Raw genomic sequence first — 12422 nt, forward strand, 5'->3', positions numbered from 1 at the left:
GCATGTTACCTAACCTGTCAGCTTGTCTCCCACTTCTGGAACACAGATGATAACTCTTACCTAGTAAGATGGATTTTACAGGCAAGAAAATTTGTTGAAAGTTTTTAACATAGTGTCTACAACTTAGCACATCCCTAATAAAGTGCTAATCAACTCTCAGAACTACGTGAGCTCATTCCATAAGGTTCCAGGAGCTTTTTGTTCTTTGGGGAGTTTTTTGGTTCGTTTCTTTGTTTTCCTAAGCTTTATTCTGTTGAGTTTATCCCATTCTCCCACAAAAGATAAAAAAGCCTGGGAAATAGCAATACCTTGTCTGTACAAAAAAACAAAAATTATCCAGGCGCAGTGATAGGAGCCTGTAGTCCCAGCTACTCAGGAGGCTGAGGCAGGAGGGATCGCGTGAGCCCAGAAATTTGGGGTTGCACTCCACGCTGGGTGACAGAGAAAGACCCTATAGCAAAAAAAAAAAGAAAGAAAGAAAGAAAAAACAATGAAAAGAAAACGAGGAAAGCTGAATAATTTGTTTGTTAGAGTTCAGGCAAATAAAGCGAGCTAGATGTGGCATTATTAGAAACGTCAACTAAAATAAGTAGATGGTGTAGTTGATCCATAAACTGAGAGTTGGATAAAATGTCTATAATGTTCGTGTGGTTTGCAGACACTAGTTATTTTTCCTGAAGACCCATCAAAATAGATGACTTAGGCTGTTGGTGTTCTCCTCATAGCTTTTAATCTCTTTGAATTATAACTAATTACATGAATGCTTGTCTGCAGAGACAGATTTTGAGTTGAAAACAAATTCTCTATTGTATTTCCCTTGTATCACAAGCTTGATATGAATTCGGATTCAATCGATACTAGTTCATTGACTAAATGGGATTAGAGTGATATCAAAAAAAATTGACCAGAAAAATAAAGGTGCTGGTTTCACAAAGTCAGAATAATAAATCCATAATGTAGTAGTCCCTGAATAGGCCATTGATTAGAAACCAATTTGGGGCAGTACCTGTGGCTCAAAGGAGTAGGGCCCCGGCCCCATAAGCCGGAGGTGGCAAGTTCAAACCCAGCCCTGGCCAAAAACTGCAAAAAAAAAAAAAGAAAAAGAAACCAATTTTTGAGGGTCTTTTAAGCCTTTGATAGGGTAGTAAAACATATGTAGCAAAATTTGCTGTTTAACCATTTTTAAGGGTATTGTTCAGTGTTAAGGACGTTCAGGGTGTGACCTGGTTTCTCCAGCCTGAAACTGTAGGAAGGGTCCCTCTTCCACATTTGCTTCAGTGTTAAAGCTGCCCCAGGGGCCTGCGTACTGCACGGCACACGCTGTCCGTGCACCACCCCTCAGTGGAGTTGCTCTGCTCCTGCAGAAGGCATTCCAGAGACTCCTCACTATGAGCAACTCCAAGAAGCGACTCTGGAGGAGAATGGCGTTAGTTTGCCCGTCCTCTGACGATTCCCACTCAAGGGCTGTGTGTCTTTTTGTTCCACGGGGGAAATGTCACTTCCTTTCCTTAAGACAGACAAAGTTGAGAAGAAACAAGTAACTTTGTCATCCATTTAAGACTAAAATCCTCAGCATAACTAAATCATAAAGAGAAAATCATGGTTTTCTTTTTTGGACCTTTATGTCCCAGGTATTTTTAGGTAATGTCCACTTTCAAGGTAACAGCCCCATTTTACGAGTAAGAAATCTAGTAACTGGTCTAAGAAATCAGCCTGGACCTGATCGTACTTCTGACCTCTATCCCTTGTGCTTTCTCCTCTGCCACAGTAACGTGTGGGTAAGAGACTCGCCACTCACAGCACAGTTAATTGGGTTGTCGGCCAGCTGTAAGGGAGCCATGTTCTACCAAGGAAACCGCCCTGTTGTCATTAACTATTTATCCGTGTAAGCAATCGCATCTGTGGTTAGTGGCCATGAAGGTTATTTTTTTTCTCTAAAGGTTGTATAGATCAGATGAGTTGTTAGGGCTTTTTTTTCTTTTTTTTTGAGACAGTCTTACTCTGTTGCCATGGGTAGAGTGCCATGGCCTTAGCCTAGCTCACAGCAACCTCAAACTCCTGGGGTCAAGCAATCCTCTTGCCTCAGCCTCCTGAGTAGCTGGGACTGCAGTCTCCTGCCGTGACACTGGGCTAGATTTTCTATTTTTAGTAGAAACAGGGTCTCTTTGCTGAGGCTGGTCTAGAACTCCTGATCTCAATCAATCCTCCCACCTTGGCCGTCCAAAGTGCTGAGATTATTGGTGGGAGCTGCCATGCCAAGCCTGATATCTCGTTTTAATTGACATTTCCATATATAATCACAAATGAACCTGAGCATTTTTTCACTTGTCTGTCAGCCTTTTGAGTTGATTGATAAGTTTGGGCCAGATTTCTATTGGGGTGGCCATCGTTTTATATTTATTTATACAAGTTCCCTGTATATTAATTCTTCTTTGGCTTGAATTACTACAAACATTTTCTTGTGTTAAGTTTTCTGTTTATAAATTTTAAGTTAGAAAGTACCCTTCTATTTTGCTAGCTGTTTTATTTTTAATCTTAAATAGGTATGCTTTATCAGGGCGGCGCCTGTAGCTCAGTGGGTAGGGTGCCAGCCACATACACCCAGGCTGGTGGGTTCGAACCTGGCCCAGGCCAGCTAAACATCAGTGACAACAAATAAGAATAGCCGGGCATTGTGGTGGGCGCCTGTAGTCGCAGCTACTTGGGACGCTGAGGCAAGAGAATTGCTGTGAGGTTGCTGTGAGCTGTGATGCTATGGCACTCTACCAAGGGCAACATAATGAAATTCTGTCTCAAAAACAAAAAGAAAGAAATAGAACAGTGCCTGTGCTCAAGGAGTAGGGTGCCGGCCCCATATACGGGGGTGGCGGGTTCGAACCCGGCCATGGCTAAAAACTGCAAAAAAAAAAATAGTATGCTTTATCAAATGCTTTTCTCTACTATTAACATAATCTTTCCGTTTTCTTCTTCAGTTTATTAATGTGGTAATTTTCTTCATAAATTTTTCTGATGTTTAAGTATTCTCGCATTCCTGGGATACACCCTTATTCATATAATGTTCTTAGTTTCAATCATATGAAATGCTTATCTTTTTTATGTCACAAGTGGCCAAATAATTTGGTCACAAACGACCAAATATTTAGGTCAAACTAAATATTTTTTATATACTCTTGAATTAAATTTTAAATTTAATTAAATTTTAAATTTAATTAATTTAATTTTAAATTAATTTTAAATTTTTTCCCAAAGAGCTTTTTATTATGTAACATTAAGCGAAATTATTTAAAAGTCAATAAATTTTTATTTAGGGAATTGGACGTTGCGATTCCTTCCACTGACCATCAAGGTCATCTTGGCTCTTCTAAAGCTAGAGTCAAGATTTGTTTTCAAAAAAACCCTTTTAAAAAGAACTTATGCTTAATCCGCTCTTGTCCTGTCAGCCCACAATTCTTTTATTTTGGCTTCTGTCTCTAGTTGAATATGGATGAAAACTTCAAAAATTCCCCACCAAGAATCTTTAGGATCTAATTTCTTCAAGCAATTTACTTTAGCATCATTTTTAGAGTAGAGGGATCAGCCTGGTTCTTGTTCTGGCACCTTCTCCAAACACAGATGTGTTCAAATCCTATCCATTCTTCAGCTGTCATGCTCAGGAACAGTGCTGAGCTGTGGGACATGCTGATAGGTAAGGAAGAGGGAAAACTATGATCGGTCTTTTATATGGTCCCTTTCATAGATCTCCCCATCTCGTGAGGAGGGTAAAACCACAGAGTTTACTCCATGAGATATGTGGCAGCCGTCAAAACCCCACCCGGATAGACTTCAGCAAATTAGCTTTTAATGAAAAAGATTTTTACATCTCTGATCATAAGTTAAATAAGACTTTGTGGATTTGTCTTTGTTTGATTTGGGGATCAGAATCAGGATTTTACCAGCCTCAAAAAACGAGGTGAATAGTTTCTTTAATGTTTTTCCATCACAAGAATGAAAAAGTATGCATATACTTAACACTAATATTAAACTAGTAGATAAACAACTACACTCTCACACCAGAGAAAAACACAATTACATTTGGTCTGGGCTGGTCTTGAACTCCTGGCCTCAAACAATCTTGCTTCCTCAGCCTCCCAAAGTGGGGAGGCTGGGGGCAAGGGGAGGAGAGAAGGGGTTTGGTGTGTGGCCATCCAACCAGCCCAATGTAGGGTTACATGACACCACTCCTGCTTGAAGGGCTCAGCTACCACTTGGACTTTACCTAACAAATGCAAACAATGTACCCTAATCGTTGGTATCCTTACCTCAATCTGAAATGAAAATTTTAATAATAAATTTTCATATATAAATAATAATAAAATTCATTTTATTATTCATATGTAAATAATAAATAAAATTTAATAATAAAAAATGAAATGTTTTTTCATGTTCAAGAATAACTTGAAATATTATAGAATTAAAATGTAAAACTATCAAGCGCTGAGTTTGTTATGAAAAAGAACTTTTTTACTGTCAGTTCAATTTATTGAATATTTACTAATCCATTGCAGTTTTACATTTATTCTTGAACTAAATACGGTGTTTTTTGTTTGTTTATTTTAGGGTTTTTTGGGGGGTAGGCAAGGCATTGCTTTTTGAAATGGGGTCTCATTCTGTTGTCCAGGCTGGAGTATAGCAGGGCGACCATAGCTCACTGTAAACTCGAGCTTTTGGGCTCAAACAGTTCTCTTGCCTCAGTCCCCCGAGGAGGTGAGACACACTACAGGTGCATTCCACTGCATCTGGCTAAATCTTTTTAATTTATAATAGTGACAGAATCTCACTATGTTGTCCAGGCTGGTCTTGAACTCCTAGCCTCAAGCAAACTTCCTGCCTCAGCCTCCCAAAATGCTGGGATTACAGGCATGAATCACCTTTCCCAGACAAATATGTACCCTTTAAATTTTTTGAGAAATGTATCTACATCATATAAGATTTTATAAACTGCTAACATATAGTTCATGTTGATAAACCATCTATAATAATTTTCATTAAAAAAAAATCTATTTGGGGCTCAGCGCCTGTAGCTCAGTGAGTAGGGCGTCAACCCCATATACCGAGTCTGGCGGGTTTGAATCCAGCCTGGGCCTGCCAAACAACAGTGACAACTGCAACCAAAAAATAGCCGGGTGTTGTGTAGCCCCAGTTACTTGGGAGGCTGAGGCAAGAGAATCACTTAAGCCCAAGAGTTTGAGGTTGCTGTGAGCTGTGATGTCACAGCACTTTACTGAGGGCGACATAGTGAGACTCTGTCTCAAAACAAACAAACAAACAAAAAAAACGATTTGCAGTTATTCTCCTCTTTTAGTTCTGTGATTTATTTGCATCATCTATTTTTTCTTGTTCACTTTTTGCAGAGTCTATCTCATTAATGTTCTCCAAGAACTAGGTTTTAATTTCCTTGACCCTTACATGGTGTTTTTCTTTTGTGTGTACTGATTGCTGTGTTTGTCTGGTGGTAATAATTCTGTCATCACGAGTAGATACCTTTAGTTTTGGTATTTTCTCTGTTCTTGTCTCTTTGCTGTATAGCTATTTTGCGACTTCTTGAGTATAACACTAAACTTAATATTTTTAAACTTATTTTCTGGTGAATTGCTCAAAATTATAAATAGACTTCTAAGTTCTGTTTTAACTGTGTCTCTCAGGTTTGATATTTAAAATAATAATTTTTATTCAATTATAAATGCTGTGTTTCTTAATTTCCTTTGTCAGTTTTTTTTTTTTTTTTTTTGTTAAATCATAGCTGTTAATGCAATCATGGGTCCTTTGTCAGTCTTAAGGTTTTTATTCATATTTTAAGTTCTAAGTACATGGGATTTTCAGATTTATCTTTTTATTGTTAGATTATGGTTTTGGTTTTATTGCACTGTGTTCTGATAACACAGCTTGTGTGAGGATGATTCTTTGAAAAATCACTCCATTTTCTTTTATGGCCTGATGTAGTCTGTTTTGTGTTTGTTTACTGTGTACTTGTTTAGTGTTTTCTCAAAAATGTGTATTTTTGGTCAGTTGTAGACTTCTCTTACACCTCCTGTGCTAGGCTGGCTGTCTTGTCAGAGTCTTGATGTCTTTTTGTTTTAATTTCACCCACTGCTTCAGTTGACTGGCTGTAGAAAATGTTTTTCGTCATGTTACAAGTTCTTCGTTTTATTGTATTTTGCTAAATGTGTTCTTTATTATTATTAACCATAAGAGCGGTCAGTGAAAGTTCTTTAAGATTTTCTTCAAAATCTCTACAAAGCAGACAGATTTACTCTCTTTCTAAAACAAGTCCCCACTTGCGCTTTATTCTTTTAATTATTACGAGTTTAAATTTACTCCTCACTTATAAAGCAGGGTTTGCTGAGTCTCAATGGTCTGGGCTGTCTTCCTCCCTCTGTGTCTTAGGAGTAAACTTTCAATGCGTGAGGTTCTCTACAGGCAGCAAATATAATGTAAGCCAAGCGTAGGCTGAGCATCCAGAGTTCCAAGATGGTCACAGTCTATTAATTCATTCTTCAGGGCTTCCACTGCGGCCGTGGGCATGAAGCCCTTGCGGCAGTGCCACTGGCCTGACCTGGTGCTGTGTGGGTCACAAGACATGCGTCCAGCTGTGTGCTCCTCCGCTGCTTTCCTCATGGGGTTTTATTGCACAGAATCAATACCAGTGAAACATAGCCAGCCATACCCTAAGACAGGTAGCAAGGTGACATAGAGGATTTGGTAAAAGTCCTTTAAGTCCTAACCTAGGCTGGGCATAATAGCTCACACCTGTAATCCTAACACTCTGGAAGGCTAAGGTGGGTGGCTAGCTTGAGCTCAGGAGTCTGAGACCAGCTTGAGCAAGAGTGAAACCTTGTCTCTGCTAAAAGTGGAAAAACTAGCTGGGTGCCATCATGGTGGGCGCCTGTAGTCCCAGCTGCTTGGGAGGCTGAGGCAAGAGGATCGCTTAAGGGCGGCACCTGTGGCTCAAAGGAGTAGGGCACCGGCCCCATATACCGGAGGTGGCGGGTTCAAACCCACCCCCGGCCAAAAAAAAAGAGAGAATTGCTTGAGCCCAAGAGTTTGAGGTTGCTGTGACTTATGATAACACGGCCCTCTACCCAGGGGTACAGAGTGAGACTCTGTCTCAAAAAATAATAAGTCCCAGGCAGCGTCTATTGCTCAAAGGAGTAGGGTTCCGGCCCCATATGCCGGAGGTGGCGGGTTCAAACCCAGCCCCGGCCAAAAACCGCAAAAAAAATAAATAAATAAAAGTCCCTTAACCTGTATTTTATTTAATCATCCCAACATCCCTGAAATGGATGTTTTCATGCCCTTTTTACAGGTAGAGAAATGGAGCCCCATAGAGAGATGGTGTATTCATTGTTGGGTGTTGAGTGACTGAGACATTTGTCCATTGATTTGTCGATCTGACAGCTAAACCAGCATCCTTAATTCTCCTTGCTTTTGCTCACATAACGCAATATTATTTGTATCGTTTATATATTTTTTAAAAATGTGATCGTTTATAATTGTTTCTTTTCTTTCTGACTGATCATGAGCCCTAAGAATAGAAAAGCGTGACTATTTTGTTCAGTGTTATATCTCCAAAGCCTTGTTACACATCTGATGCTCAGTTAATATTTTTGTTTCCCTTTGTTTTGGAGGGAGAGGAGAAGGAACCATTCTAGAGGCAGACATTGTGGTACATGCCTGTGTTTCCAGCTGCTTAAGAGGCTGAGTCAGGAAGATGAGTTGAGCTCAGGAGTTCGAGGACATAGTTGTGATCACACCTGTGAATCGTTCCAGCATGGATAACATAGTGAAACCCCATCTCTTATAGTAGTCAGGATTAAAAATAAAAGGAACCATTGTAGAAGAATCACGTTAAAGATGGGGAAATTCTGACATCTTGGTAATACAGACTCAACTGCTCCATTTAAAAATTTTTAATTTTTTTTAAATAGAAAAAATCAGGCAAAGATACGCAGATCTGCCTGGAGAACTGCACATTATTGAACTTGAAAAGGATAAGAATGGCCTTGGACTCAGCCTTGCTGGCAACAAAGACAGATCTCGAATGAGCATATTTGTGGTGGGAATCAACCCAGAAGGACCAGCCGCAGCAGATGGACGAATGCGAGTTGGAGATGAGCTGTTAGAGGTGAGAGGCGTTTGTTTTTCATTTCTCTTGTGAAGTGGAGGGTGCCATGGATGTTGTACAGGAGAATGAGCTGAAGGGGTAGAATGTTGGCAAATTATATTTCCTTCAACTACTTAGAATCATTTTCCAAAGCCAGAACAGAAATCATATTGTTGCCTGCCAATGTTATTTGCTGCTTGGGTGAACACTAATCTCACAAAATATTTTAAGAGCTCTTCGTAAAATATCATGGAGATGTGTTAAAATCATAGGACTTGTTTTTAAGAACGACTCAACGTTCAAAACTAATTTGGTTGTATATTAATGTAATATGGTTGATATTTATTAAATTCCCTTTGATAAATTAACCACCCATGAACCATTCAATTCTTTTTGAATTAACCATGACTGTCCTTGCTGTTGTTGTAGTTTTGTTGTTTGTTGTTGTTAGTTTTGGGGGAAAGTTTTAGAGTCAAAAAAAGTCTGTGAACTTTTTATCTGTGAAGCTGGGGGTATGGGTTAACACCACGTAGGTTCTTTATTTAGAAATAGGATAGAAATGAAAGCTAAGAAGACGATTGATTCCAGCCCCAAGCAGCTGGGCGCCCGTAACTCATTGTTTAGCGTGCCCCATGCATTGGGGCTTGCAGGTTCAAACCTGACCAGGGCCTGCTAGACAAAAGAGATGATGAAGACTGATTCTCTGAGAATTACTCTCTAGATGATTCCACCAATAATCTGAAACGGGTATTCGTAATTTTTTTTTTTTTTTTTTTTTGTAGAGACAGAGTCTCACTGTACCGCTCTCGGGTAGAGTGCCGTGGCGTCACACGGCTCACAGCAACCTCTAACTCTTGGGCTTACGCGATTCTCTTGCCTCAGCCTCCCGAGCAGCTGGGACTACAGGCGCCCGCCACAATGCCCGGCTATTTTTTTGTTGCAGTTTGGCCGGGCTGGGTTTGAACCCACCACCCTCGGCATATGGGGCCGGCGCCCTGCTCACTGAGCCACAGGCGCCGCCCGGGTATTCGTAATTTTTAAAACTTAAAGTCAGGGCTTTTGTTCTGAGTTGGTCTCAGTTTGATACTCATTTGTGTTCACTTGCTCATGCATCCAGCTAATATTTGTTAAGCATCCGTTGAGACCCAGCACAGAAAGACGAATCCCTTGTCCTTCCATTACAATAGTTCACCGTCTAGAGGGGGAAGCAAACGTTAAAAGATGCTTGCACAAAAAAAGAAAAATACACCACTAAGAATGACGGTAACGGCTAATGAACCGTGTATATCTGACACCTGACACTGCAGCCGCTTTCTCTGACAGGGTCACAGAGTGCGTCCTGGTGCTGGGACCCGGCAGGCTCTTTAGCTCTCTGTTATCTGCTGTGCTCTAAGGCCTCTTAGATAAAATGTTCCGACCTGAGGACAGTCAGGGAGCTAAAGGACAGACCCTGAGTGTCAGACTGCTTCGTTGAAATGACGGCTTACTGGTTTAGTGTTTTACGATGTCCTCTTCAGACTCTGACTCAGAATAGAATTCACAGTCATGTGTAATTTGACTTGTCTACTAATAGCCCCGCTGGTCAGGCGCAACAGCTAGACATCACCTTTTTCTTCCAAGCCGCAGTAGCTTCTCCTCACCTAAAACCTATTTTGGTGAAGAATTCACTTCTGGGATCACTTTCCTGGTTCTTCCATAATACGGTGTCGTGCAAGGGACCCTCACTGGGACGTAGACTGGCAAAATTATAGCATAAAAACAAGTCAGAGGGGATGATGGGAAGATGGCGGACTGAAGCCAGCTTTCCACAGAGGCTCCCGTCCTGAAGGAGAGTTAGAGGACGAAAATTTAGCAAGTAACCTGATGGATTCGAACAACACCAAGCGAGAAAATTGAATAATGCACATCAACCCCGCTGAGGAGAGCTGCGAGCACAAGGAAGCAAACGAAAGGTACAAAACCCATCACCAAGCGGACGGGAGTCCCCCCTCCCCCACCTGATCGGCTTAAGGGCCCCACAAACAAAAGGGCAGAAATCAAAGGCCCTCCCACTACACTTCACGGGAGAGACCTACTACAAACTGGACCTACCTCCCTTACTAGGATGCCTAGGCCTTCTCCTGCCAGGCATAAAACTGTATAAATCTGTAAATATCCTTTGCCGGCAACTCTGAGCTCCCAGCACTTCCCTCCACTCTCTCTGAGGTCTGAAAGCCTGTCCCCCAGGAGTTCGGATTCTTGGGTGACTCCTAAAGGGGAGAGGACAGTCCCCGAGCTGAGGCTGGTCAGCGCTGATTCTGGGGCACGGGAGAGAGGTGAGGACAGTCAGCGGAGGGAGACCCTCACCAGGGCGGCGCTTCCCCGAGGCGAGGTGCAGCAGCCCTCCTTGGGCAACAATACAACCAGGCATATAACTGAGTCGAACTGTATGACCTCGCTACCAGCTGCTCTGAGCTCCCTGCTGCTCTGAGCTCCTGGTGCTCCCCCCACCCTCGCTCTGTGGTCCAGAGACCTGAGCGCCTGCCGTGTGATCGGGCAAGGAGCTGGGTGGAGCTGAGTCTGTTTGCTGCTCGGCGGTTCTGGGCTCCAGCCGCTCCCCCCACCCCGCCCCCACTCTGAAGCCTGAAGGCTTGAGCTGTGGCGGCACAACCGGGCGAGAAACTGGGAGGAACTGAATTTGCTCACTGTCCACTGGGCTCCCTGCGGCTCAGAGGCCCTGCTGGCTCTGAGCTCCCAGTGCTCCCCCCCTCCCACCCCCACCCACCCCTGCCCTCGCTCTCGCTCTGTGGTCTGGAGATCTGAGCGCATGCCGTGTGGCTGGGCAAGGAACTGGGTGGAGCTGAGTCTGTTCCCTGCCTGGCGGTTCTGGGCTCCAGCCGCTCCCCCCACCCCGCCCTCACTCTGAAGCCTGGAGGCTTGGGCTGTGGCGGTGCGGTGGAGCCAAAGATTGGGAGGAATTGAGTGAGCTTGCTGCCGGCAGCTCTGAGCTCCCAGCGCCCCACCCCACCCTCACTCTGGGATCTGGAGGCCTGTCCCCCAGGAGTCCAGATTCTTGAGGGATTTGTCGGGGCGTGGACAGTGCCCGAACTGCAGCTGGTCGGTCCTGACTCTGGGACACAGGAGTGAGGCTGGGTGAGACCCACATCAGAGCGGCAGTTCCCTGAGGCGGCTGAAGCCATACCCCCTGCCTCCCTCAGCAACCAGAGGAGGCCACCCCTGAGTATAGGATTTGCCTGAGGTGACTCACAGACCCTGGAAACATCCAGGGTAGGGCCGACTCAGAGAACTGAGACTTCAGCCCAGAGTAAGTGCTTCACTGGGGTCAAACAGAAGCCAGCTGACAGTAAGTCAGAACCACTGAGCCCCACCACACCAGACAGGGCCCCAGTCTCTCAGGCTACAGCACTGAACGGGCCCTCAACAAAACCCTAGGGGAAAAATCAAGGGGAGTAAAACAACCATGGGGAGGAATCAGTGGAAAATCTCCGGTAACATGAATAACCAGAATAGATCAACCCCTCCAAGGAAAGAAATGGCGGATGTAATTGAAGATCCCATTCATAAACAACTGGCAGACATGTCAGTAATCGAATTCAGAATTTGGATTGCATACAAGGTTGATAAAATGGAATTAGGAATCCGAGGAGAAATTCAAAAGTTGTCTCAAGAATTTAACGAATTTAAAGACAAAACCACCAAAGACTTGGACACACTGAAGCAAGAATTTGCAGCCCTTAAAGATATGAAAAATACAGTAGAATCCCTCAGCAACAGAATGGAGCAAGCTGCAGCTTTGAAGAAAGATGGAGACTTTACCTCTTTCATGTTTACATGGATGGAGCTGGAACATATTCTTCTCAGTAAAGTGTCTCAAGAATGGAAGAAAAAATATCCAATGTACTCAGCCCTACTATGAAACTAACTTAGGACCTTCACATGAAAGCTATAACCAAGTTACAACCTAAGAACAGAGGGAAGGGGGAAAGCGTGTGTGGGGGGGGAGGTGGCTAGAGGGAGGGGGATTGAAAGGATCACACCTGTGGTGCATCTTACAAGGGTACATGTGAGGCTTGGCAAATGTGGAATGTAAATGTCTTGGCAAAAACTAAGAAAATGCCAGGAGGGCTATGTCAACTAATGAGATGAAAATGTGTCAAATATTCTATGAACCAAGTGTATGGTGCCCCATGATCATATTGATGTACACAGCTATGATTTAATAAAAAAAAAAGTCAGAGGTGACCTTATCATTCACCAGTAGAATTCATTGCTTCAAGTGTAT

At 43.0% G+C, this 12422-nt stretch overlaps 1 protein-coding gene across 1 annotated transcript in view; it reads left to right on the plus strand.

The window, feature by feature from the left end:
• PATJ (PATJ crumbs cell polarity complex component) overlaps positions 1 to 12422 on the plus strand; it is a 408655-nt gene that overhangs the window by 247481 nt on the left and 148752 nt on the right. Inside the window, 1 exon segment of the mRNA XM_053575260.1 lies at positions 7965 to 8161. Coding sequence (XP_053431235.1) covers positions 7965 to 8161 — 197 coding nt within the window.

This window comes from Nycticebus coucang, chromosome 22 (assembly GCF_027406575.1).
Source record: "Nycticebus coucang isolate mNycCou1 chromosome 22, mNycCou1.pri, whole genome shotgun sequence".
Lineage (NCBI taxonomy): Eukaryota > Metazoa > Chordata > Mammalia > Primates > Lorisidae > Nycticebus > Nycticebus coucang.